The sequence below is a fragment of the Pipistrellus kuhlii genome, unplaced genomic scaffold, assembly GCF_014108245.1.
Source record: "Pipistrellus kuhlii isolate mPipKuh1 unplaced genomic scaffold, mPipKuh1.p scaffold_m20_p_4, whole genome shotgun sequence".
Lineage (NCBI taxonomy): Eukaryota > Metazoa > Chordata > Mammalia > Chiroptera > Vespertilionidae > Pipistrellus > Pipistrellus kuhlii.
The window spans coordinates 2,779,620-2,801,847 of NW_023425540.1; the positions used below are offsets into that span (position 1 = coordinate 2,779,620).

A 22,228-nucleotide genomic window follows, 5' to 3' on the forward strand; every position below is an offset into this window, starting at 1 on the left:
GCCCTGGTGCAGGAGGCAGGTCTGACCTCTTCAGTATCTCAGAGAGAGAGCTCAGGAGTCACAGTGACCACTGTGACCGGCTGACCCCGTTACTCATCTTTTTTGCTGTGGTAAGTAGATGGAGTCTACTCCAGTGTCCCCAAACACAGGGTCACCCGTGACCCGGCTGTGCTCATCTGACCTGTGCCGCCTCCTCCTTCCCAGACAGACCCCATCTGCCCCGGAGCTGGGGTCCCTGCTGCTGCCCCCGGAAGGCTGTTGGGGGCAGGTAAGAGGCCGCTTTAGCCGCTCCCTTCCCCTGACTGCTTCCTGGCCCCTGCAGCGGCTCCAGGAATAAACACATTGTGGACTAAAGTGGCATTTGCCAGGATAAGACATGGGCACGCTTTACCAAATATCTCTCAGTTCTGATCAAAGCCGATGGGATTACAACCAAGCTCAGCTTTGCAGAGCAAACGGCGCCCCTCAACCTTCATGCAATGTAAGCAAACAGGAGTGGGAGCCTGGGGGAAAGGGCCTGGAGCACAGGCAGCTAGTTACCCTTTTGACTTCCTCTTCCTTTGTGTACCTCAGACAGAAGTGGAATACCCGCAGGTCTTTGCAATGGATGATGAGCTTCTCGGGGTATCTCTTCAGTTGTCCAAAGAGGGTTTTCTTTTTCTCATCAAACACTGCACGTGATAAGTCAGAAGGGAAACGATGTTATAAGGCACCAAGCTGAAGAAACAATGCCGTAGCAGCCAGCAGGGCCCCCCAGCACCCCGCAGCGCCTGGCTCTGAGACGCTCAGGCCCCTCATTCCTCTGGAGGGGCACTAGACTCCGGGAGAGCGGCCTCCTCCGAAGGAGAGAACCCAGCTCTGAAAGCTGAGATTATGGACGACGGACGGAGGCCCAGAAACATGGTTTCAGGGCAGTCAACTCCTGGTCCGTGGCTGGGGCCCTCTGCCACCTCCCTGGCCCCAAGTTTGACCGTGCGGCTCCTGCTGGTGTTAGAAGCATCACAAATGGCTGCTGCGTGGTTTCTGGAAAAGCCCTTCTCGCAGAAATAGAGGGGAGCCGAGAGGCTTGACAGCCACACACAGGACACGCCCTTCCCCAGATTCCCCCTACAGTAAAGCCCACGCTAACGGCACAGCCACCTCCTCCGCAGCGGCACCATGGGCACTGCAAAGACCGGTTCTAAGGTCAAGTCCGAGCTCCTGCAGCTAAGTGACCCCAAACAATCACTTCCCATCTCATTTTATCAACCACGGCACTGATTTAAATAGGACAAACCTGTGGAGGAATTTCAGTAAACTACAGAAAACCATAGGAACTACATTATCAGCTACACTTTCAGAACCCCCTCCCCCCTCCACCTTGGGAAAAGAGATCCTTACCTCCATAAATCTGATCCACACAGTGCAGTGTGATGTCATTTGCTCCTACGATCTTATTCTTAAACTGGGTTTCCTAAAGGATTCAGAAGGAACAACTGTGACTCCTTTCCGTGCACTGCCGGACATTAGCATGGGCAGCTGGCTGTCCTGCGTGTGCATGTTAGGCAGCACAGAAGTGCGGCCACGTGCCTGGGCAGGGGCAGTAAAGCGTGTGGGAAGAGCTGGATCCGGTGTCAGACCCAGGCCGGGCACGCCGCTCCGGGGCCGCCCTGGCCAGCACACAGGAGCGCCGGGAGATGTTGCGATCGGTCACAGCAGCAGGTGAGGGCTGCACAGGACGAGCATGGCAGGCTCGTTCTCTAGGTGCTCTCACAGGCCGGGGCCAGCCGCCCGCGGGCGCACAGGCCACGGAGCCGCTGCTTCGCGGAGGGTGGCGGCCGGCGTGGCGCTCCCGAGCGGCGTGGCCAGCCTCGCGCTGCGCTGCCCGTCCCAGCCCCTGGGTGCAGAGCACACCGACGCCGCGCTGCCGCGGGCCTGTGCCTATGAGCCGTTCCCGGACTGAGAGCTCAGTACAGGGAACACGGGGCCGCGTATCTGAGGACCCGGATTCAGGGAGTTAGACACTGGGTGACAGAGACCGAGGGAAAGCGCCGGCCTGCGGTCAAACCCAGCCCGCGCGGAGGCCGGGCGGGAGTTCCTGGAGGACAGGGAGCAGAGTGTGACCCTGCCCGGCGCCGTGCGTGCTGGGGAGCGGGGCTGGGGAGGGAACACATCGGGGCTGCACGCCCCAGCCGAGGCGCTCGGACATACATCGCCCTCCAGCGCAGGCTCGTCGCCCAGGAACGCGATCTTGAAGTCCGTGCAGACCAGCTTCCCGCAGACGCCCCGCTGGCAGGAGTCCTCCTGGACGCACTTGAGCACCGTGCTGGCCTCGCAGAGCAGCTGCTCCCCTGGACACGGAGCACGTCCTCTTAGCCCCGGGCACCAGCTCCCCGAGCCAGCCTCCCGCCTGCCCTTCAGAGGCCGCACCACAGCCCTCACGGCCTCCCCTCCCACAGCTGCTCAACGGGAGCAGAGGCCCCTCAGATACCCCTCCACACAGGGCCCTCTGGCCTCTCACTATGAATCCAGGACGTTTCCTGGGGAGGGGAGGGTGACAGCTATCAATACATCGCAGCTAAGGCCTCGGCGTTACTGCTTGGCCTGAGCAGAGGTTCCAGGAGCAACAGGAGGCAGCAAGGCCTGCCCCTGCTCCGCTCCAACCCAGGCCTCACCGCCTCGCCGGCCTCGCCGGCCTCCCCGGCCTCCGGCCTCCCCGGCCTCCCAGCCTCCCCGGCCTCCCAGCCTCCGGCCTCCCCGGCCTCCCAGCCTCCCAGCCTCCCGGCCTCCCCGGTCTCCCCGGCCTCCCAGCCTCCCCGGTCTCCCCGGCCTCCCAGCCTCCGGCCTTCCCGGCCTCCCCGGCCTCCGGCCTCCCGGCCTCCCCGGCCTCCCAGCCTCCCGGCCTCCCCGGCCTCCCCGGCCTCCCGGCCTCCCCGGCCTCCCGGCCTCCCCGGCCTCCCCAGCCTCCTGGCCTCCCAGCCTCCGGCCTTCCCGGCCTCCCCGGCCTCCGGCCTCCCCGGCCTCCCCGGCCCTCCCGGCCTCCAGCCTCCCCGGCCTCCCCGGCCTCCAGCCTCCCCGGCCTCCCAGCCTCCCGGCCTCCAGCCACTGGAGCAGGGACAGGAGCGGCGTCTCCCTGGCCGCAGGGCTGGCCGGCAGCCTCCCGGGCTGCACGTGCCCACAGCATCCTGGCCCCGCCGTCCCCGCCGTCCGGGATGGAGGAAGGGGAGGTCAGAGGTCTGTGGGAAAGAACGGTTTCCTCTCTTTCTTCACTGGGAGCGTTTCCTCCCAGTGTGTCACCTTCCTCTCTCCCAGGCCCGCCCGCGGGAAAGCTGCCCTCCTGAGCCAGCGCCGTCCTGCGGACAGAGGTGAGGGCGCGGGGACAGTCTGCTCCCACAGGAGCCCATCGGGGCGGGGGGCCGGCTGAGGCAGGAGAAGAGAAGGTTAGGGGGAAGTGAAGTGTAGACACTTTGCAACAAAAAGGAGAAGGAAATTCTCCTCCCAATCAGTAACCCCAGAACCTGCGCTGGCTGCTTCCTCCAGGGCCGTTTGGCTCGGATTCATTCAGCCTGACCTCCAGCCTGTGAACGGAAAGTTACATCGCTGGGCGGTCAGGGACACACGGGGATGGTTCTGCCTTCCAGGGGCTAGCTGCTAAGGAGACGAGAAGATGGCTGTCAGGCCCCTCCAGCCAGACCGCAGAGCCTGCAGAAAACAATGCGGTCCGGGCCCTCGGGGTTCAAACAGTCCCAGAAAAGGTGCCTCCTAAGTCCCGGTGGAAGACCTGTGGGCAAGGCTTCCTGAGCTCCCGGCTCCTGGGTGGGCCTCCCCAGAACAGGGCTGCAGCCTGCGCCGAGCATGGACACGGTGAGGCTGTGCAAGCGTGTCAGCCTGTGTGCGCAGAGGATCCGGGTCGTGGGCGCAGACAGGCTCTCAGTCTATCTCAGAAACGGGGGAGCCGGCGGGAGCTCACACTGCACACCCATAAGAGACCAGCAGTAACCAGGAAGTGGGAGAATGCAGGTAACACTCAGCTTAAAACAAAGTATTTTTCTGAACCTACAGTCCAAGAAAAGGAAATACAATAGGATATATGGACTAAGATTTAGGCCATTATTTTGGGAAAAACCCTTTGAAACTTAAAGCATTTTTTTTAAAAGTTATAAAATTCCAACATATTTACCAAATAAGGCGGATCAGCCAGAAACCTGTGCATACTCACATACTCCCCCAAAAATGGAAATAATAAAAAGCACCAGAACAGCCCCTATTGTTTTGGGAAAACGCACCTTTAAACACTTATGTTAAAAAGCTATTGAGGTTAGAAAAAACAAAGCGTAAGAACTGAATGCACTGGACAGCCCCATGTAGGAAGAGGACACACCATCAAGTAGTTTCCGGTTCTGAATTCAGATCTGACAAAAGCTTGACTTAAGTCACAGAGACACTTTCCCTATCTCAAAAACACCACCGCCTGGCAGTACTGCTCAGTGGTTGGAGCACTGACCCTGCACTGACCATCCTCAGTTTGGTCGGGGCACATGCAGGGGGCAAGCCATCAATGTGTCTCTCTCTCACCAATTTTTCTCCCTGTGTCTCTCCCCCTCCTTTCCACTCCCTGAAAATCAATGGACAAAATATCCTTGGTGAGGATTAGCCACAACAAAAAATACCCACCAACCCACGCTCCTTGGTGATGACCACAGAGCCAAGTCCTGGTAGCCGTGGTGGCCGGGGATGGCGTTGGTGAGCCAGCACACCTGGCATTGGTGCTCTGATGACCAAGCAGAGATGACAGGTGAGGCCACTCACCAACGCCTGCCTGGGGAAGCCCAGGTAAGGGCCGCTGCGCTAGGTGAGGGCAGCTGTGCCAGGTAAGGGCGGCTACAGTTAGGCAGCAGGCAGAGTGTGGGCAGCAGGCTTTGTGGGGGACCTGACTGAGGACCAGATACTGGACAGGCCCAGTGAAGCGACCGGACAGAGATGAGGACGCCCAGGTTTACTTTCACCTGGGGGTGGGGGGGTCTTCACACCGCTGTAGCCCTCGCACCCAGTGTGTAAGTACTGAGCTAAAAACCTGGTATTCTGTCCAGCTCACGGCCGTTACGTTTTGTGTGATGGAAACAAAGGCACACACAGTGACAGAGGAATGACATGATGGTCACTGGCTTTGAGCTGTACATGATGCTGACATGACTGTTACCTGGCAACAAGTGAAGCGTGACTTCCTTCTCTGCTGCTTCCTTTTCGTTTGTGTGAATTTCCTAAAAGACAAGAGCAAAGGGTAATATTTTATTTGTTTAGGGCTCAAAATGAGTAATAAGGCCATGCTTTCAGAATATTCATGAAAATATGCCTGCAGGAGTTTTTTGTTTATTTGACAAGCCAATTACTTTTTTTAAGAGTATTTTATAACTAAAGGATAACAGAAAATTCCAACAGATTAGTTCAATGCACTAAGATAATTATTTAGGACTGACAACTATTCGCCGCCCAGGCAGAGTGGAGGGGCGGGAGGGGTACTCCCTGGCTGAGGATAAAGGCCCCACAGAAAGAAGGCAGCCGTGGCAGAGAGGGCGGAAGGCAGCCCACAGAACGGCCCCTCCAGGGAGAAGCAGGGTGACAGGTAAACCACCGCTGTCCTAGAGCTTAACGGGAAGAACAGGAAAACATGAACGTATGGAGTCAATACTCTGATCTTAAAAAATAAAACAGTAAAAAACCAAAGAAGCCAATGCCATGCAGCCGCTCTGTGGCACCAGGACCAGCAAAGACAGCTGGAATGCCAGGGCCCCTTTTGATTACCCACGACCCCAGGACAGTGCCAATGGGTTAAGGAATTAAGGCCGGGCTCTGTGTGGCTGTTTCTCAATGAAAATGTCTTCAAATGCCTCCCTGGTGGGCTCAGTGTTTATTGAAAATTCCAAGACAGGCAGCAATCCTTCATGAATTAACGGCCAAAGCAATAGTCCTGCATGGCTGTCAGCCTCACAAGAGAGGCCTGGGGGCCTCCAAATGCACCCTCCACTCAGCCAGGAAGTAGTCCTGCCCATCGGCTCATCTGTCTGCGGGAGCATCTCTGCTAACACCCGCTCACAAGCAGCACCGGGCAGAGAGACGTGTTCCATGACAGCATGCAGATGCCGTCAGTCAAGCCTGACTCCGAAAAGTAATGCAACACACCACCAGTTTGTCAGCAAATGCAACTGAAATTTGTTTCATCTTGTTTTGTTTTTTGACAGGGGCTCTGGGTAGTTTTCTGAAGATGCTGATCCCGATTGAATCAGAAGAAATGTGGTACAGCTGAGTCAGGGAGAGGCGAGGCAGCCCACTGAGGCAGAAGCAGAAAATTTGTGGCTGCCTCAGAGACCCATTTTGAGCAGGCCAATTGCTTTTGTTGGGTTGATTTAAGAAGACGATAAGCCCTGGCCATGTGGTTCGGTTGGTTGGGCAATGTCCTGTGCCCCGAAAGGCTGCCCGCCTGATTCCGGTCAGGGCCCATGCCCAGGGTGTGGGCTCCATGCCCGCTGGGGGCCTTGCAATGTTTCACTCTCACATCTCGTTTCTCTCTCTTCCTCCCTTTTCGTTCCTCTCTCTCTAAAAATCAACTTTAAAATCCTTAAAAAAAAAAAAAAACAGGACAAGCCCTGGCCGGGTAGCTCAGTTGGTTGGAGCACTGTCCTGATATACCAGGGCTGTGGGTTCAATCCCTGGTCAGGACACATACAAACTCAACCAATGAGTGTATAAGTAAATGGAACAACAAAGCAATGTGTCTCTTTCTCTGTCCCTCTCGCTCCACCTCTCAACTCGATAAGTAAAAAAATGTAAAGAGGATAAGAGCATGGGTTTACCCCACTGATGACGAGGAGCGACATCTGTTCCTGCTCCCACTGCTAATAACAACAATCCCCTGGGCCCCCCAGCTGCCATGCCCCCCGTTATCTAAGAACCTCACCCAAAGGCCACGCCTGACTAGAGGTGAGACTGTCACGCGCTCCTCAGCAAGCTTGTGGCCAAAGGAGACCTCCTGGGACCACTGCCCACAGCTGGCAGCCTTACCAAGCTGCCATCTGCTGGCTCCTCGGAAACAGGTTTCTGAGGAAGGGTGTGCCCACGGCACAGGCTCCTATGGACGCAAGGAGCAAAACTGTGAGTCAGCACTCACGCCTACATTTGGTTCCTCAGAGCTGACCCATCTCTAACACAAACCAATGCATTTCACTAACAGCTCCGACTCCCCTAAGCATCAAATGCCGAGGATAAGACGAGTGAGAACTGACCTCTGCTCTCAACAAGTGCACACACACAAAATACCTGGAACGCTGGGCGATCAGGCAGTAACCTAGAGCCTGCAAGGTGACTTCTCGACTCCTCATCACGTTTAGTCCTCAAAGCCTTAGTGCCAGCACTGTCCTTCCAGAGCCGGCGATGAAGCTGGCCCTGGTTAAGGAAGTGGGACTCGAGCCTCAGTTTACCTGGCCGCTCATACTCTTGACTACAACACATCCTCCCCAGGCGCTGGCTCCTCCTCCTCAGCTTTCACACTGCCGTCTGCTGAGCTGTCACCTCACTGCACCGCGCTGAGCCAGCACTGCGGGCCCAGGAGGAACAAGCACCGGCTGGGCCTGCCCAGAGCGCCCGGAGCCACACATGATAAAGACAGGGCAGCACGCTCTGCTCACTCTGCTCGGGAAGGCCAGGCTGATGGGAACGGCAGCATGGCAGAGCCGCAGTCAGAGGGCAGCTAAGACTTGAAAATCAGCAGAAATGAGGACAGGCCAAACGACCCACACTCTCCAGCTGCCCTCCTCATGTCTCTCCTGGGCGGCCTGTGCTCCTGGATGAGCCTCCCACTCACAGCATCGCCAACAACAGACGCTGATGGCCCCAAACGGCTCTTCCCTCCACCTCTCTCCTCAGCGCTGGAGACCTGGACACCCAAACAGCCGCCGGGCCACGGCCCTGGAATGTCCCTCAGGTCCTCCCAGTGTGCCCATGTCACAGCCCTGTCACCTCCCGTCCCTCACCAAGCCAGTTCACCCTCCTGGACTCTGACTCAGTAGATGGCCCGCCAGCCACCCAGTTAGCCACACAGACACCCAAGAGCACTAGTATTTTCTGCCCTCCACATTCTGTTTGCTCTGCTTCCTCAACAGCCCAGAACGCATCCACGTCTGCCCATCCCTCTTGCTGCTCTTACTCCAGGATACGGTTAGCTCTGCCTTGCATGCTTCATGATCATGGTTGCACTGGGGTAATCCACTGTCCCCCACTCCAATGTGATGGAGAAGCAGCCTGTCCTGACAGTAAACTGTCAATAAAAGTCTACTGAAAGAATGAATAAACAAAAGCATAAAAAGAGGCAAATAATTTTTGATCCTGGTGCTATTCTTCAATCCTAAACAGTTAAGAGAGAAACAACTGCAGTACCTAAGTGTATGATGAGTGCCAGGTATTACGGAACCTCTAGAGACCATCCCTTAGCAGCTTTCTGAAATACACTCCAGCCCAGGGTCGCCAACCTTCCGGACCTCACGAACCCCCAGTTGGTGGCCACTGATGTAGTCTCACCAAGCGAGGAGGGGCATTCTCAAAGCCAGACTCCAAATCTGAAGCCTTAGCACCGAGGACAGGGACTAGGGACTCAGCGACACTCTCACTGTCCAGGTCCAGGAAGCTGGGAATCAGAACAGGACCCGTTTCCTAGAACTGACTCCTGGGCTGCTGGCTCCCTGCTCCTGGGATCCTTCCAGCGGCAGGACCAGCAGGCTCACTCCTCTGACATGACCAGCTCGCCTCAACGTGACCCACTGGACACTGGCTCTGGCAATTCCTGCAGCAGCTACTCCGCTGATACACCACGCGGCCAGCCTCTGGAGCCAGGAGGCAGACAGGCGGCACGAGGGCACTGCGCCCTGTCTGAGGGACTGCTATTCGCCAGCACGCAAACCAGTTCTCAGCCACCGCAAATGCTCATCTCTCAGGGAACTCGACGAGCATTCGGGGCTAAGCATTAATTATCCACAAAACATACATCTAACTTCAACATGCCAATGTGTAATCTGCTGGAGGCTCTCCTGTGCCCACTCCCACAGGCCTATGTCTTTGCCCTGACAACAACCCTGTAAGTATGCCCACCCCCTTGCCAGACAAGGCCGACGAAGCCCCTCGAGGGTGAGTGATGGGCCTGGGCCACACAGCTGCACACGCGGTGACCAATTCAGTGATCTTGATGCCAACTTCGTTTCTGTCCACGTTTATTAAGACACACTAGTAATTCGCGTAAGATACAGTTCACCTGAGTGTACAACCCAGTGGGGTTTAGTATGTTCCCGGAGTTGTAAAGCCATGACCACAATCCATTTTAGACCCTTTCGTGCCTCAGAGAAGCCCTATACGCGCCCTGGGCGGTGGCTCAGTTGGTTGGAGCATCATCCCGTACACCAAAGGTTGCAGGTTCGATTCCAGTCCTGTGCCTAGAGGAGACACCCCAATCAATGTCTGTCTGTCTGTCTGTCTCTCTCAGTCTTTCTCTCTCTCTCTCAAACAACAACAAATGAAACCCTGTACCCATTAGCATTCATCCCTCATTCTCCTTATCGCCCCCCACCCCCGCCCCCAGCCTAGGCAACTGCCAATCATAAACTGGGTTCCGGTTATAAACCACCGCGGTGTGTCCTGCCAGCGGTAACGGCTGCAGCAGAGGAGCAGGCAGCACCTCTGGCGGCGCGCTACCCCAGCCCGAGCCATACTTACTCGCGAGTCCGTTGTTCACATTTAGACCGCTTTTCCCCTTACCTCAGAGTCTCTCTTTTTTAAGGAAGGAAGGAACTGCTCACTAAGACCCAAACCAGAGCCCTCACTGTCTGACAGCTCAGCACTTACTGAGGGCAGTGAAAGTATTACTCACTCAAGCTCCTCAGCAAGGATCGCTCTCACCACATTGCCTGGCCTGGAACAATCCTAACGCTTTGTCACACTCCCCCTGGTCAGCCACTCCAGCTGCAGAGAAATGTGAGGCCCAAATGCCAGTGAGCCTCCGAACACAGATCTGACCGCACAGACAGCTAGCGGCTCGATCCCAACTGAGAGGCCGCTCGCCGATGGCCTGGGAGGCCGGGAGAGAGAACTCCAGTGGCTCAGAGGAGACGTGGGAGGCCGGGAGTGAACTCCAGTGGCTCAGAGGAGACGTGGAGGGGCCGGGAGTGAACTCCAGGGGCTCAGAGGAGACGTGGAGGGGCCGGGAGTGAACTCCAGTGGGTTCAGAGGAGACGTGGGAGGCCGGGAGTGAACTCCAGTGGCTCAGAGGAGACGTGGGAGGCCGGGAGTGAACTCCAGTGGCTCAGAGGAGACGTGGAGGGGCCGGGAGTGAACTCCAGTGGCTCAGAGGAGACGTGGGAGGCCGGGAGTGAACTCCAGTGGCTCAGAGGAGACGTGGAGGGGCCGGGAGTGAACTCCAGTGGCTCAGAGGAGACGTGGGGGGCCGGGAGTGAACTCCAGTGGGTTCAGAGGAGACGTGGGGGGCCGGGAGTGAACTCCAGTGGCTCAGAGGAGACGTGGGGGGCCGGGAGTGAACTCCAGTGGGTTCAGAGGAGACGTGGGAGGCCGGGAGTGAGAACTCCAGTGGCTCAGAGGAGACGTGGGAGGCCGGGAGTGAACTCCAGTGGCTCAGAGGAGACGTGGGAGGCCGGGAGTGAACTCCAGTGGCTCAGAGGAGACGTGGGAGGCCGGGAGTGAACTCCAGTGGGTTCAGAGGAGACGTGGGAGGCCGGGAGTGAGAACTCCAGTGGCTCAGAGGAGACGTGGAGGGGCCGAGAGTGAACTCCAGTGGGTTCAGAGGAGACGTGGGAGGCCGGGAGTGAACTCCAGTGGCTCAGAGGAGACGTGGGAGGCCGGGAGTGAGAACTCCAGTGGCTCAGAGGAGACGTGGGGGGCCGGGAGTGAACTCCAGTGGCTCAGAGGAGACGTGGGAGGGGCCGAGAGTGAACTCCAGTGGCTCAGAGGAGACGTGGGGGGCCGGGAGTGAACTCCAGTGGCTCAGAGGAGACGTGGGGGGCCGGGAGTGAACTCCAGTGGCTCAGAGGAGACGTGGGGGGCCGGGAGTGAACTCCAGTGGCTCAGAGGAGACGTGGGGGGCCGGGAGTGAACTCCAGTGGGTTCAGAGGAGACGTGGGAGGCCGGGAGTGAGAACTCCAGTGGCTCAGAGGAGACGTGGAGGGGCCGAGAGTGAACTCCAGTGGGTTCAGAGGAGACGTGGGAGGCCGGGAGTGAACTCCAGTGGCTCAGAGGAGACGTGGGAGGCCGGGAGTGAGAACTCCAGTGGCTCAGAGGAGACGTGGGGGGCCGGGAGTGAACTCCAGTGGCTCAGAGGAGACGTGGGAGGGGCCGAGAGTGAACTCCAGTGGGTTCAGAGGAGACGTGGGAGGCCGGGAGTGAACTCCAGTGGCTCAGAGGAGACGTGGGAGGCCGGGAGAGAGAACTCCAGTGGCTCAGAGGAGACGTGGGAGGCCGGGAGTGAACTCCAGTGGCTCAGAGGAGACGTGGGAGGGGCCGAGAGTGAACTCCAGTGGGTTCAGAGGAGACGTGGGGGGCCGGGAGTGAACTCCAGTGGCTCAGAGGAGACGTGGGAGGCCGGGAGTGAGAACTCCAGTGGCTCAGAGGAGACGTGGGGGGCCGGGAGTGAACTCCAGTGGCTCAGAGGAGACGTGGGAGGCCGGGAGTGAACTCCAGTGGCTCAGAGGAGACGTGGAGGGGCCGGGAGTGAGAACTCCAGTGGCTCAGAGAAGACGTGGAGGGGCCGGGAGTGAGAACTCCAGTGGGTTCAGAGGAGACGTGGGGGGCCGGGAGTGAACTCCAGTGGCTCAGAGGAGACGTGGGAGGCCGGGAGTGAACTCCAGTGGCTCAGAGGAGACGTGGGGGGCCGGGAGGGAACTCCAGTGGAAATGATGCACGGAGGCTGCAGCAGGCCAGGCCGCAGTGCCCGGGCTGCCTCGGGCGCTGCCGACGGGAGCGGTGGGGTGTGGTCCCAGGCACAAGAGGAGATGCCAGGAGAGGATGGCGATGGACATGCAGACAGACCTCCCTCCCCAAAGGTCCGGGGACCACTCCTGGTGGGAGCACAGCGGCGGGGAAAAGGGGCCGCTGGCGGGTCCTGCTGGAGCCCTCAGACAGGAGTCAGACTGCTTCAGGAGGGCAGAGAAGGGTCAGCTCACTGGGAGGGAAAGTGCGGGAAGAGGCCCTCCGGGGAGAGGGGTGGTGCCTGTGGGACAGGGCAGCGCCCACAAGACGGACAGCACCCAGTCCAGGCACAGCCCCCACGGGCGCCAGGGAGAGCAGTGCTGGAGGGGCGGTAGAATGTAGGCCAAGTCTTGCTTCTATCGGGACCCACACTGGTGGCCCAAAGAACATGTGAACACACACACACACACACACACACACACACACACACGGCTGCAGCTTCTGGGAGAGGAGTAACGGCCACTACAATTCAGTTAGTGTTTACTGCACGCCAGGTACTGTGACGAGGATTGCCTTACTGAACTAACAACAATCTATGGGCTCGATCCTATTGTTTTAATTCCCACTTCACAGGTCAGAAAACTGCAGCTCAGAGAGTTAAATTCCAGCCCAAACCCACAGTGCCAGCACAGAGCTCCAAGCCCAAAGCCACGCTCTCCCCGAGTGACAGAGGCAGCACTGGGTGTGAGCAGGTGTTCAGAGAGGGTGGCAGGTGGCAGCGAGGGGCGTCAGGGTCTCATCATTCCAGCTAACTGGTGTGACCGGCGGCAGCTGCAGAACATGGCCTTGCCCTCTGCCTCCGCCCCCCCCCTCCAGGACTGCCCCGTAAGGGCCAGACCAGCTGGAGAGTGGTGCCGAGCTGACGCCTTCAGCAGGAGCTGCCTGAGGGCTCGGTGCCAGGGGAGCCAGCAGCTCCAGAGGAAGACAGTCCTGCGGGCCTCGCAGCGGCCGGGATTCCTCTCCGGGCGCTCTCACGTGCACATGCCTCCGTGGGGGTGAGGACGGACGCTCCAGCCACCTGGTCCCAATGCGCCTTCGGAGTCGCCCCTCTGGCTGCCAGCTACAGCAGCCTCCTCCCCACCAGGCCCCTCTGCCGCCGCCCTTTCCAGTCCCCCTACAGCCTGCGGAGGCTGTGCTCAGCAGCCCTCCTCCTCTGCGCTCCGTGCTCCACGGTGCCCTCCTCAGTGCTCCCGCACAGCAGGCAGCACCGCTCCGGACAGCCGCTGGCAGCCTCTGCTGACGCCCTCTTCCGCAGGAGAACTCCTGGTGCCGGGGCTGGCCTCCTGCCTTCCTAACTCCAGCTCAGTGCTTAGCGAAGGGGAGGCAGGCAATCCAGAATTCCTCCGATCCGTCACTGCTGACCACAGCATCCAGCTGTGCCGAGTGTCCACCACATGTCCACCCTGCGCTCCAAACAAGCCTGCAGGGCACACGCCATCCAAGCTACAGGTGAGGAAGGAAGTCAGAAAGCCCACGTCACAACGGGAAACGGAGCTCACGGGACAGAAGCAGAACAGGAATTCCATTTTAAGTCTGGAGAAAAGGCGGGAACAGTGGACTTTTCATCTGAAACACTGGGCTCATTTCCTGCGAGGTTCTCTCAGGATTTAAAACTCTCGGAGCAAAAACAAAGCCTCAGAGCGCAGGGCATTGTGTGGAGCAGGGCTGGCCCTCTGGCAGGGAAAGGCAGGCCCACAACCTCGCACCACAGTGGCCTGGCTTCCAGGCACACCTGGCTTTGCTGTGGCTGAACCTCTCCCTCCCCCCGAAGCACAGCCGTGAGGCCGCCAGGCTGCCAGGGAAAGGCTGCGGCCAGCCGTGTCTGGGAGCAATGAGGACCGGCACAGGAGGGGGCGACGGTGTTAGCTCAGGATTTACATATGGAATCAAAACAGCACGGTCTTGCAACTGCCTGTGAAATCATTATTACTCCCGGAGGCCATTGATTTTACTTACCCAGATCTCATGTGAACCACTGACCGGACCTGATAAACGGACAGATTCTGCTCTATGACAGACAGACTTAGAAGCGAGGAGAGAGAAATAGGCACACAGGCTGAAACTAGCAAAATGTCAAAGGCCAAATGTGAACAATGAAAAAAGTCAACTCCTAAGTGTTCCATTCGGGTGGAATTTTACATGTAATCACACCATTCTCAGACACGAAGGAACAAGAAAAGAGGAAAAGGAGCTCTGAGAGAGAGTGGAAAATTCTGTGCGCGTCCCACCCAGCGGACTTCCCTGCATGATGCCATGCTGCACACCACTGACACTCACTTTCGTTCACGCCTTAGCGGAGATGTCTGCGTGCTGAGATTAACGGTCACGCACTTTCTGAAGCCACCCAGGTGGCTCTGACCACCGCTCCGAACAGCAACCGTGACAGCCCAGCTCCTGAAGGCTGACCCTGCGCCTGGACCCTGCTCAGGGCTCTCTCTCCCTGCAAATCACATTTACTGTTCATAAATCACATTTACTATTCATAACCACTCAGACACTGCAGGTAAAGAGGCGTTATTATTATTCCCATGTTTCATGCAGCAGCGCCACTGAGACACAGAGGCGAACATGGGAGAGCAACTGGCTGCTGACTCCTGGAGCTGCGCACGCAGGCAGCAGGCAGGCAGGCAGTTAGGCAGGCAGGCAGGCAGTTAGGCAGGCAGGCAGTTAGGCAGGCAGGCAGTTAGGCAGGCAGGCAGGCAGGCGTTAGGCAGGCAGGCAGGCAGGCAGGCAGGCAGTTAGGCAGGCAGGCAGTTAGGCAGGCGTTAGGCAGGCAGGCAGGCAGACAGTTAGGCAGGCAGGCAGGCAGTTAGGCAGGTAGTTAGGCAGGCAGGCAGGCAGGCAGTTAGGCAGGCAGGCAGGCAGTTAGGCAGTTAGGCAGGCAGGCAAGCAGTTCGGCAGGCAGTTAGGCAGGCAGGCAGTTAGGCAGGCAGTTAGGCAGGTAATTAGGCAGGCAGGCAGGCAGTTGGGCAGGCAGGCAGTTAGGCAGGCAGTTAGGCAGGCAGGTAGTTAGGCAGGCAGTTAGGCAGGTAATTAGGCAGGCAGGCAGGCAGGCAGGCAGGCAGTTAGGCAGGCAGGTAGTTAGGCAGGCAGTTAGGCAGGCAGGCAGTTAGGCAGGCAATTAGGCAGGCAGGCAGTTAGGCAGGCAGGCAGGCAGGCAGGCAGGCAGGCAGGCAGGCAGGTAGTTAGGCAGGCAGGCAGGCAGGCAGGCAGTTAGGCAGGCAGGCAGGCAGTTAGGCAGTTAGGCAGGCAGGCAGGCAGGCAGGTAGTTAGGCAGGCAGGCAGGCAGTTAGGCAGGCAGGCAGGCAGTTAGGCAGGCAGGCAGTTAGGCAGGCAGTTAGGCAGACAGGCAGGCAGGCAGGCAGGCAGGCAGATAGGCAGGCAGGCAGGCAGGCAGGCAGAAGGGACTCCTGGGCCGTAGACCCTGCAGCCCTTCCTGCAGCTTCACTCCCTCCTCCTGTCCTCCCCTCTCCCCCTCACCTCCTCTCTTCCTTCCCAAAGCAACAGAAGATTAGAGGCTACCTAAGAATTATTCCAGTTCGATCTACACTATCTTACCAAGTGTTTTTAAATGATTCATTAAACTGCAAACCCACTGTCCTTATGGTCTTAAAAAGTAGCACATCAGAAGTCAGGAGCAGAATGTGAAGAGAAATTGAGGGTGTTTTCCTGCTGGAAAAACAACTCCCAGTATAAGCTCTCCTGACACAGACCAGCAGTACACGGTCAAACGCGGCAACCACATGCAGGTGAAAATTTGTACACATGTGATTGCAACCATGTAGGACAGACACACACAGAGCCTGGGCATGCTAGAAAACAAGTGCTTCCATTAGGACAGCATAACTAAGGGTGACTTTATTTCTCTAACTTGTAAAGTCTGCAACTTTATTACACTGTCTTTATCATAAAAATAGGGTGCACATCTCATAGTGATAAAAAACACTGTGGCCCCCGAAACTAGGTTTCTCTAGCGTACGCTACCATACAGGACGGTTTAATGTGGAAGTAGTCCAAGACCATTAACGTCCTGTTGAGGATAGATATTCAGAGAAAAATCTAGAACTCTGGATTTCTAAGTCCGGGTTCCCCAGAGCCCAAGATTCTGAGGGCAGCCGGAGAGGGAAGGCGTGCGGAGGCGGGTCTGGCTCTGGGGGCGGCGGCTGCCGGATGGCAGCTGGGGGACCAGGAAGTGCTGCCTGGCAGCCTCCTGACAGGCTCTGGCGGCCCCGAGCAGGAGCCGTGTGGGCTGGACGCGGCCAGGCGGACCCGCAGGAAGCACATGCAGCAGGGAAAGAGCGGAAGCGCGGGCCAGGTCAGCAGGCTGAAGCCACAGCTAAGAAAGTGGTCATTTCAGGAAGAACTTGTCATGTCCTTTAGTGGCCTGTTAAGTCATTAGCAATGACTCTATAAAAGGAAAAAATTCTGCCATTTAGAAAGTCTTTTGGAAAAAGAAAAAGTTATAATCTTTAAAATAAAGAAAAAGGTAATGGATCTAGATTTTGCTTTTAAAGGTAGTTTTATTGCTGGGATTGGGGAAGTAGAGCTATTTTAGGATAAAACAATCTCTTCTTGTCATCTATTGATCAGCCATCAAAATGAGTGGTCCAATACAGTAGTCTTTTACCACAAAATAAGCTCAAATACGTCATCTGTTTGTACCCCGGCACTGAGCAGTGCCTGGAACTAGGTGCTGAGGAAACACCGAGGAACTAACTAACGTGTCTCCATGGAGCCTGTTCCACTGTCACTGGAGGGGAACTAACAAGAGCCAAGGAGACACTGCTGCTGAGAACACTGTGAGGAGGCACTCGGTGTGCGCATGCTTCCGGACAACATGTTCTGCACTCATACACATGAGGAGGAAGAATGTGGACACCCAACACCCTTCGCCAGCTGGGACCCTGACGACTCGCCTTCTCTGGGCCCCTTTCCGCCTCTAAACACAGAAAGGGAGGTAACCGCACCAGTGTCCCCCAGGAGACGGGGGGAAGGAGGAAAAAGGCCAGTGCTGTTTCGGGAACACAGACGGACCTACACCCATCAGCGATCACTAGGTTTTTCAGTTTTGATATAGACCCACAGTCCCGTCTCTGGGAAGACACAGGACACAGGCTTACCTCTCCCCACCGAAGAAATAACCTTAGTGAGGACAAGCAATGAAATGGGTTCTTTTCCCTAAAAGGGACAAATGAAAAAAAAGTCAGCTCTTAAGTCTGGATTCTTGTTCTGCCCCTTCCCCGTCTTCCTCTCTTCCTGCCTTTTCTCCCGCGCCCCTGCCTGCGGCTCAGCGGCAGGTCCGGGCTGTCCTGCTATGGCGCTGGCTGCAGGGAGGACACGAACCCCGGGCCTCGCTTCCACATCTGGTCACAGAGGGCGCAGCATCGACTGGATGACCTTCAAATTCCTTCCAATCTCCATCTCCACAAAGAAGACGGTGAAAACTATTACCATTAGTGCATTGAAGTCAAACACTGACCAGATTCTCCTGGAAAGAGCGTTGTGACCGTATCTGGAATATTGCACAAATATGGGCAAAGTACAGCAGCTCTACACACACAAGTTCCCGAAGTTTCCATTCAACTTCCTTATCACAACGGAACGGACTATTACTGAATCACAGCTTTCTCTTAGGACCTCTTAAGCTTCTGGTTACAGACACTAGATTTTTTTTTTTAATTACATATATGTTCTTTAAATTTTTTAAATTAATTTCAGACAGGAAGGGAGCGGGAGAGAGAAATAGAAACATCAATGATGAGAATCACTGACCAGCTGCCTCCTGCAGGCCCCCACTGGGATTCAATCTGCAACCTGGACATGTGTCCCGACGGGGAACTGAACTGAGACCTCCTGGTTCATGGGTCGAAACTCAACCAGCAACACCGGCCAGGCAAGCATTTCTAATCACTAGAAATTACCAAACCAGTGTTTACAATTTCAAGCTAACTGAGCAGAAAGCTGACAGCTTTGAAGAATCAGACCTGTCTCTCATCACCAGAGAAGATGACTAAGTGGAAAAACACTTCACAATCACATTACCATATTACGTTCTTGGTTCTTTGGCTACCTACTTAACATCTATCTCCCCAAGACACCGTATGTCTCTGTTGAGAAAAAGGGGTCAAATCAAAATGAGGTTAACAAATGACATGGAAAGACATTTACAATATACGGTATATTTCTGGCGAAAAAGGCAGATTACAAAGTAATATAATCAACAATATCAATCCTATTTTGGTAAAAAAAAATATATATATATGGATACACTACACACACCCATAGGATACACTCCAAGTTGTCAATAAACATAACTTTTCTGTAAAATGTTTGCATATCTATATTTTCTTATTATTTTTTTAAAATATACTGTTATTGATTTCAGAGAGGAGAGGAGAGGGAGAGACAGAAACATCAATGATGAGAGAGAATAATTGATCAGCTGCCCCCTGCACGCCCCACACTGGGTATCAAGCCTGCAAACCCCGGCACATACCCTGACCAGGAATCGAACTGTGACCTCCTAGTTCATAGGTCGATGTCCAATCACTGAGCCTCGCCGGCCAAACAATTTTCTTATTTGTCTACAGTGAACACTTATACCTCCTGAAATAATTCAAACATTTTATGTAACAAGAAAAACGGATCTGGCTCCCGATCAACAGATGCCTCCCTGAGGCACAGCTCAGGGGCTCCGCACAGGGGCTCCCCAGCACCCTTTGCACCATGTACCGGGGCTAAGCTGGGGTGGGGCGCGGAGACATGGTGCCAGCCGTCAAGCACCACCAAGCAGGCCCAGCCCTCTCCTTCCTGCTCACCTCCACTCCCCTCACAAGCGTCTGGGCAGAGCTCACACACTGACCGAAGGTCCTCAGTGGCAGTTCAGGATGTAACTCTCACCCTCATCGGTTAGGGATCAATAACAGAAGGACAGTTACTCTGGCGGAGATCCAGTTATAAACTGGAGCTAATCTCTAGCCCTCGAGTTAAGCTGGCCAATGCAAGCCTTTCCTTTTTTTTTTTCTTAAAACATGTTTTTATTATTTCAGAGAGAAGGGAAGGGGGAGAGAGAGGTAGAAACATCAATGATGAGAATTATTGATCGGCTGCCTCCTTGGCCTGGAATCGAACTGTGACCTCCTGGTTCATAGGTCAACACTCAACCATGAGCCAGGCCGGCTGAGCCAATCCTTTCTGATAAGAATGAAAAATAAGCCATGATGTTGAAAAGCATCATCGTCAAATCCATTTTCCAGTTAAACACTTCTGCCTTTAACAGGAAGTGCTGGCTCCTAACAGATTGCTTGGCATAGCAAAAGCAGCCGCGCTGAACGCCCCAGGCCTGATGGGCCAGGACCAAGTTCATCACCAGGCACAGATACCATGGTATCAGGAGGCGTGCAGGCTGTCCTGGCAGCTCAGACCGTCCCGCAAACCCAGGATCTCCCGCTAACAAAAGGAACGTGCATACGAAGAAGGGCTAGGACAGTGGTCAGCAAACTGCGGCTCCAGAGCCACATGCAGTTCGCAAGCCGCGGTTTGCAGACCACTGCCTTCGGGAAAAACACTTAAGAAACATTTTAATGATGTACTGATGTCTTTAACCTGAAGTCAAAACTGCTGGGTCAGGGTAATGCCTTACAGCAGAGCAGCAAACCGAGGCTCTCGAGCCGAGCCGCAGTTTGCCGACCAGTGGGCTAGGAAGCCAGCCTTCACAGGCAGCAAGGTGAAGGCAACCCAAGGAAAGGAGAAACGGCAGGAGGCCCGTCCTCAGAGAAGCATGAGGAGCGCCCCCGCGGAGAGCCAGAGCGTGCCACCAGCCCAGCGCCCTCCGACGCACGCGGGCTGGGCCTCCAGGCTGCGCTCACCATCTCCAGCGTGACATCTGGCAGAGCGGCACACGTACTTCCACACCAACTGTCTCCTCACCCCCGCTCTCGCGTCTCTTAAAAACCACCCACAATTTACATCAGAGCCTTACCCTCTGTCACAAAACATTTTTGGAGACTGCTTACAACCTACACAGCACTATTTTCCTGCAAGAAAACAAAACTGCCAACTTTAAGGATCTGAAAAAAAACTGCCAGCCATAAGGATCTGAAAACACTGCCAGCTGTAGGGATCTGGTCACTGCAGGCTGCAGGCTCCCTTCCCTGGCCACCCTCAGAAGAAATGGAACCGGCGCTGCGGGCAGAGGGAAAGCACGCCTGATTACAACATGTGCACTTGGCCGGTGAAAAAATCTGAGCGTTCCTGAACTGTGGCCACATTTCAGAAGTTTCTCCACTTGCAGTTTAACCTCACTTACAAGGGAAGGTTAAAGATCAGTTGTACTTCAACCAGGGCGCAATAAAAAAATAAATAAGTAAAAAAATCAAAAGCCACCGAGAGAGAGAGAGAGAGAGAGAGAGGGGGGGGGGGGGAGAAGAGAGAGAGAAGAGAGAGAGAGAGAGAGAGAGAGAGAGAGAGAGAGAGAGAGAGACAACGGACTCAGGGTTGCCCAGGACACGACAAGGGAAGCCAGCTGGAAATTCAAAGTGACCCCGACTCCTTATCAGGCACTTACAGAGGAAGAGGAAGTGGTTTGCACTTTATTTTTAAAATTAGGTCTAACCATCAGCCCCTGGGCCGGCGCCGGCTCCACCCAAGACACCACACGTCTTGGCATTGAAGATAGCGACCCACAGGCCTCAGACTGGGGCCTCACAGCCCACCAGCCCTGGCCCTGCTCCAGAGGCCCTCAGCACCCACAAGTGGTCCCCTCGCCAGGCCCCTCTCACACCAGGCGGTTTCCCTGGGTGCTCCCCCCACACACACACACCCAGGCCTGTCCTCCCACCCAAGCACCCTTCAGGCCTCTGCAAGGAAGAAAATGGGGGCGCTTTCCCCCAGACCCTGGCGGCCTGCAGACACTCCATGGGACTCCCCGCTGTCCTGCCCGCCGCTCGCTCCTCTCTCTGACACCCAGATGCCCCTTCTGTCCATGGATGCAGGTCCCGACTGCCTAGGACAGGGACCAACACAGGGCAGGAGCTCAAGAAACATGTTCTGAATGAATGAGTGAATGAATGAGTGAATGAATGGATGAGTGAATGAATGGATGAGTGAATCAGTGAGTGAATCAGTGAGTGAATGAGTGAATGAATGGATGAGTGAGTGAGTGAATGAGTGAGTGAATGAGTGAGTGAATGAGTGAGTGGATGAGTGAATGAGTGAGTGGATGAGTGAATGAGTGAGTGAGTGAATGAATGGATGAGTGAATGAATGAGTGAATGAATGGATGAGTGAATGAATGGATGAGTGAATCAGTGAGTGAATCAGTGAGTGAATGAGTGAATGAATGGATGAGTGAATGAGTGAATGGATGAGTGAATGAGTGAATGGATGAGTGAATGAGTGAATGGATGAGTGAGTGAGTGAGTGAGTGAATGAATGGATGAGTGAGTGGATGAGTGAGTGAGTGAGTGAGTGAGTGAATGAGTGAATGAATGAATGAGTAAATCAGTGAATGAGTGAGTGAATGAATGGATGAGTGGATGAGTGAATGAATCACTGAATGAGTGAATGAATGGATGAATGAGTGAGTGAGTGAGTGAGTGAGTGAATGAGTGAATGAATGAATGAGTAAATCAGTGAATGAGTGAGTGAATGAATGGATGAGTGGATGAGTGAATGAGTGAGTGAGTGAATGAATGAGTTAATGAATGGGTGAGTGGGTGAGTGAGTGAGTGAGTGAGTGAATGAGTGAGTGAGTGAATGAGTGAGTGAATGAGTGAGTGAATGAATGAGTGAATGAATGGATGAGTGAGTGAGTGAATGAGTGAGTGAATGAGTGAGTGAATGAGTGAGTGAATGAGTGAGTGAGTGAGTGAATGAGTGAGTGAATGAGTGAGTGAATGAGTGAGTGAATGAGTGAGTGAGTGAATGAGTGAGTGAATGAGTGAGTGAGTGAGTGAGCGACTGAATGGACGGGCTTGGCAGGAGCACTAGGGAAGGTGGGGTGCGGGGAGCGGGGGATGGGGGAGGAGGGGAGGAGGCGAAGGGGAGGCTGGGTGGGGGCCGGCAGCGGCGGAGGGGGCGCCCCCGGGGAGGAGGCGGGGGCCGGGCCGCAGTCCCGCCCGCGGAGCTCAGGGCGCGGCTGGACGCGGGAAACCCGGGCAGGGCAGGCCCCGCGGGCCCGGCCCCCGCCTCCTCCCCGGCCCGGCTGCTCCCCGACGGGCCCAGGGCGCCG

The 22,228-nt window shown here is 55.8% G+C and overlaps 1 protein-coding gene across 2 annotated transcripts in view; it reads right to left on the reverse strand.

Moving 5' to 3' along the window:
• MTMR12 (myotubularin related protein 12) overlaps positions 1-22,228 on the reverse strand; it is a 43,499-nt gene that overhangs the window by 20,987 nt on the left and 284 nt on the right. The window contains exons 2-5 of one of the 2 annotated variants that reach the window (XM_045571513.1): positions 5,180-5,240; positions 2,191-2,330; positions 1,381-1,453; positions 569-671 (exon numbers count right to left, since the gene is read on the reverse strand). In XM_045571513.1, coding sequence (XP_045427469.1) covers positions 569-671; positions 1,381-1,453; positions 2,191-2,330; positions 5,180-5,240 — 377 coding nt within the window. Of the gene's footprint in view, positions 1-540; positions 672-1,380; positions 1,454-2,190; positions 2,331-5,179; positions 5,241-22,228 lie in introns of both variants that reach the window. The other variant, XM_036410546.2, reaches the window with a different exon arrangement.